The sequence below is a fragment of the Vombatus ursinus genome, unplaced genomic scaffold (genome assembly GCF_900497805.2).
Source record: "Vombatus ursinus unplaced genomic scaffold, bare-nosed wombat genome assembly UNPS02014819.1, whole genome shotgun sequence".
Classification (NCBI taxonomy): Eukaryota; Metazoa; Chordata; class Mammalia; order Diprotodontia; family Vombatidae; genus Vombatus; species Vombatus ursinus.
Window position 1 is genome coordinate 2415494 of NW_020954597.1, and position 4909 is coordinate 2420402.

Genomic DNA, 4909 nt, shown 5'->3' on the forward strand with positions numbered 1-4909 from the left:
GGCTGCTGCGGGGGCGGCTGCGGCTCCCGCAGCCGCAGCCGCGGCTGCGGGGGGCCGCGCGCCTGGGGGCCGGCCCCCGGGCCCGATGGACGTGGCTGGCGGCCGGAACCCGACGGTGCCTGCCCGCTGGGGCTGGGGAGGCGCGGCTGCGCGGCCGCGGCCGCCTGGGGGCCCAGGCCCTGGAGCGGCTGACCCTGAGGCGGGGGGCGCTGCTGGGAAGGGGGGCCGTGGCGCTGAGGTCCGGGCCCGGGCTGCTGGGGGCCCCCTGCGAGTGAAACAGACGCGCGCGTGCGCATTCAGATAGAGCTGCCTGACCTTCAGCCGCCCCGAGAGGCCAGCCCTCACACTGGGTATCTCCAGCCTGGGATGCTCATCATCATCTCCCTCAAGCAGCTGCGTCAGAATCCCTTCCCCTCCATAAAGTCATCCAACCACCAGGGGGGCCCTTGCTTACCCTGTGGGGGGGGGCGCTGCTGAGCTGGAGGCCCCACCTGGCGACCCCCAGCCTGTGCCCCCGGTGACGGAGCCTGTGTAAAGAGTGGGATGAACACGGTCTTCAGACTCTCGCTCTGAGCCCCAGGCCACTTTCCCTTCCCCATCTTAGTGGGAGAACTGCTAGGGCCTAACCTGCGGGTGGGATCCGCGGCCAGGAGAGGCCTCCCGGGGCCTGGGCAGGGCCAAGCCCATCTTGTTAACCACAAGCTCCACGATGAGCTGCTTGTCCTCATCCTGATGATCCCCGATGAGTGGCATGGAGGAGCCAACCACCTAGGGGGAAGGGAGAGGTTGGAAAGGCCTGCTCTGGGGACAAGGAGGCAGGCCAAGTTCACGTGGGGGGGGACTGGGAGGAGGAGTGCTGACCTCAATGATGTGGTCTCGCCCATCCTTGCCATGTAGGGCCTCCACAGCACAAATGTCCAGGCCCCCAAAGATTTCGGAACATGTGTCTACCCACAGCTTGTACCTGTGAACAGAGGTGATCAAGGCTGACCAGGAACATCTCAGAAGAGTAGACAGCTGCTCACGTGTAGATGGGCACTCTACTGAGGAGGCTCGCTGCATTTTGGGACAGCTGCCAGGCTTCCAAAGTTGTGCCTTCTCCCACCCCCACCCCCAAACACTGCCAAGCAGAACCAGTCTCTTCAGCATAGTAATCGGGTTCAACATACTTGAAGGGCTGGCATATCTCCCTAAAGGCTTCTCCAGGCTAAATATCCCTGGGACCTCTAAGTATGGTTTCTCTATGGACCTGGTTGAGCTTCAGTGTGTTAGCTGTCTTCCTAATACTACCACTCCTCCCCGGGCCCCCCTTCCTACACCGGCCCCACCTGTCAGACATGGCAATTTGCTCCAGCATGGCCGAGCCTGTGTTGGTTTTCCAGTTCCCGGACACTGAGGTCCTCCTGGGAGGGAGCAGAGAAGCATTTCAGGGACCATTCTGTAAAGCCAGTTTGGGGGAGGGGGGGAAGAGTAGCAGATTCAGGAGGAGACTGGGTGGGGGGGGGGGGGGGGGGTGAGACTCCCATATAAGTTAGGACTGTGGAGAAAAGTAAAGGGCCCGGCTTACTGGCGCCTGGAGTTAAGGTGCTAATGAGCCCAACCTGGGATGAGGACCCCAATGTGGAACCATAACTTAGCACATGACCCACCTCCCTCCACGTCTAAGGAGGGCATGAGGAGACAAGCTGAGGCCCACCCCACCAAGCTCCACCAGGCTCACATGTAGGCCTTATAGCTGTGGCCAATCTTCTGCACTCGGACATCATACTTGGCATCAATGAAGGGCTCTGCTGTGGCATAGGTCTTGGTCAGTGCCACCACACTAGCAATGTCCTGGAAGTCATACTGATTCTCTACTTTCACCTGGAGGCCAAGGTTGAGAGACCAGGGTCAGGGTTTGCTGGACTATTTGGGCATGGGGCCTGTTGTTACTAGGGCCCGTGAGCAGAAACTCAAGTATGGAAGAGAGCTCGGAGCCCTCAGTTGTGATGTCGCTGAAAAGGATTCAGGCAGTGTCCAATGAGAGTCCTCTGGGAAGAGGAGGATCATGGCCTTTCAAGGCATCCCAGCGAACTTTGGACACAGTCTCGTTATTAGGGTTATCAGGCTTCAGGGGGCCACCAGTTCTCAGTGATGGACAGGGAGGGAGACTCACCTTTCCCATGCCTGAATGAGCGTGGCCCATCTTCACCACTACAGGGTATCTGGTTGTGGTGAGCTGGCAGGCAAGGACAATGGTAACAGTCAGTCTCGTGCTGGTCCTAAGCCCAGACCTAGTCTGCTCCTTCCTCCCCCAACCAGCTATCACTCAGCCTTCCCTCACTAGTGGATTTGGGGTCAGCTCTGTAACTTGGTGCCTCTCTGGGCCTCCAGCTTCTCCATTCGTACAATAAGGGGGTGGATTTGATGGCCCCTTCTAGTTCCAGGCTGTCAGTGACCCATTTCCGGCTGTGTCTCTAACCCTGGCTCCTCCTTCTCCCCTCCCCTCCCCTGATGCTCCTAATTCCTGGCAGACCCAGGAAGATAAAACCCAGCACCCTGCTCACCAGGCTTTGGGGGAGGGTTGGTGGCCAAGGGGAGTTTGTGGGGAGGAGGAAGAACAGAGGTGATGGGAACCTTCATATCAGAGGCTCAGAGGGCACAAAGTGACCTTAGTATTGACAAGTGGGGAAACTGAGGGGGCCCAGGAAGGAGAAAGAGTTCACTCACGACCACACATGGCTAATAAGCAGCAGAGCCCAGGTCCTCTGCCTCCACATCCCAGAAGGGATGGACTTTGCCCAAGGTCACACCCACTAACTCAGTGGCTTAGATGGGACTCAAACCCAGGTTTTCTAATAGCTGCCTGGTGATCCTCCCTCTGGCCCTCATCCCAACATCTGGATACCACCCACACCCAAGCTTTTCCAGCTCTCCAAGTAGGGGGTGGTGGTGACTTCCAGAAAAGAGAAAGTTGATTTTCCCATAGAGGAAGCCAGTGAGTGAGTGAGTGAGTGAGTGAGTGAGTGAGTGAGTGGGTGAGTGGGGTGCCTACATCCTGGCTCTGACTTGACCCCAGCTCAGCCACAAAGAAAAATGCAAGAATCAGAGCCTGCCCCACCCAGCAGCTGAGACAACAAGCCTTGCGTCACAGATGTCCGCCAACACACATCCCCAGGCAAGAGTGAGCACGTGCACACATGCACCCATCTCCTCAGATGTGCAAAAGAGGAAAACTGCCACCCTCCTGCCTTCCCATGTGAAGGGCCCCGGCCCTCCCTTGGGGCCGATGGGAGAAGAAGGAAGCCATGTGTCCCAAGGCAGGGAGGAGACTGCCTCACAGGAAGGGACACAAGGACACTCCGAGAAAGTGACATCTTTTGCCCCACTTGTCTCACTTGGCCACGTTTGCCTCTCAGGAATCACATCCTGGACTTGGACGCTGCAGATGTGATGCTGGGCAAGGTCCAGCCCTTCTGGGCTCACGAGTGGTCGTGGGCAAGCTCCTTCCCCTCTCTGGGCCCCCTCAGTTTCTGCATTTGTCAAGTGAAGGTGCTGGACTACATCAATGCTAAGGTCATGCTGTTCCCTTTAAGCCTCTAATGTGAAGATCACTTTCACTAGCCTATCCCCATGCTCTGGCCTTTGAAAGCTCTCCCAGGACTGACTGGGGAAGGGCCCTATGGGATCCTCTAGTCCATGCCCTTCATTTTCCTATCTGGGGTCCAGCTTCGCCCTTCTCTGTTTCCCCAGCATTTAGCAAAGGGCCTGGCACCCAATAAATGAGCAATACATGCTTATTGGATGACTGAAGCCCACAGAGGTGGGGTCAGTTGCCGGAGGCCACTTAGCTCCGTAGAAGCAGGATTCAAGCCCAGGTTCTCTGGCCCTGATGCCTCTTGTGCCCAGTGTGGTTTGGAGGCCTGTTTGACATTGATCGTTTGTTTAAGGCATACATGCATATATGTACATACGCAGACATGTGCTGTTCAAGCTAGGGGGAAAAATGACTTCATTTGATCTACCTTCATCTTACAAAGGAGTAAACTGAGGAACAAGAGGTACAATGACTTGTCCAAGGTCTTTTGTTTAGGGCTCTTAAGCTTTTTTGTGCCAGGCTGGGGAAGAAGCCTATGGACCCCTTCCTAGACTAAGACTTGTGGCCTACATTCCTAATGAAAGAAAATAGCTCAATTTCAGTTCAAGGTTAGTAAAAAGAAAGATGCCTGGTTTGGTTTGGTTTTTCCATACAAGTTCATGGACCCTCTGAAATCTATCCACTAGCCTCAGGTGAAGGAGCTCACTTTAGCAGGAGAGACCCAGCTTTGAGCTTGGGCATTTGCTGGCTCTGTGAGCCTGGGCCTCCCAGAGTCTCAGTTCCCTTCTCTGAAGAATGCTTGAATCTGCCTCCCAGGAAAATGCTCTAGAAATAGCAGGTGCTGATTTATTAGAAGAGGTAACACTAAGAGAACAAATAGGAGCATTTGTGGGGGGGCGGGGTGGAGCTCTGAAAGACTACTAGTTTTGGAGTCAAGGGACCTGGATTTGAATCCCAGTTCTGTCACTCACTAGTTCTATGACTTGGTTTCTCTGGGCTTCCTTGGTTTCCTTCTTTTGAAAATGAGCGTATTGGACTAGACGGATGCCTTCTAAGGTCCCTCTAAATCTATGATCCCATGAGACATCGGTGGAAGAGGAGCTATAGGAGGAAGGGAAGAGACACTGGGGTAAAAAGAATGAGATGAGAGGATTCAGAGGAAGGAGGGGACACAGGAATAAGAGGAGAGGTGAAAGGAAAGATAACAGAAGTGCAAGGAGAAAAGACTCTGGAGTGAGAAACCCCAGTGAGGGGAGAGGAAGAGGAGAGGGGAAAAGAGGGCAGCAGATGAAAAGAGAGGAGAAAAGAGGGCAGGAGATGAAAAGAGAGGAG

General features: G+C 55.4%; 1 protein-coding gene across 1 annotated transcript in view; it reads right to left on the minus strand.

The window, feature by feature from the left end:
- Window positions 1-2: 2 nt before the first annotated feature.
- Window positions 3-4909, minus strand: part of SYN1 (synapsin I) — a gene marked incomplete at its 3' end in the record, with an annotated part of 13752 nt that continues 8845 nt past the window's right edge. The window contains exons 6-12 of the mRNA XM_027836755.1: window positions 2156-2218; window positions 1721-1863; window positions 1329-1403; window positions 862-964; window positions 628-768; window positions 455-527; window positions 3-265 (exon numbers count right to left, since the gene is read on the minus strand). Of these exons, the coding sequence (XP_027692556.1) occupies window positions 3-265; window positions 455-527; window positions 628-768; window positions 862-964; window positions 1329-1403; window positions 1721-1863; window positions 2156-2218 (861 nt within the window). The remainder of the gene's footprint in view (window positions 266-454; window positions 528-627; window positions 769-861; window positions 965-1328; window positions 1404-1720; window positions 1864-2155; window positions 2219-4909) is intronic.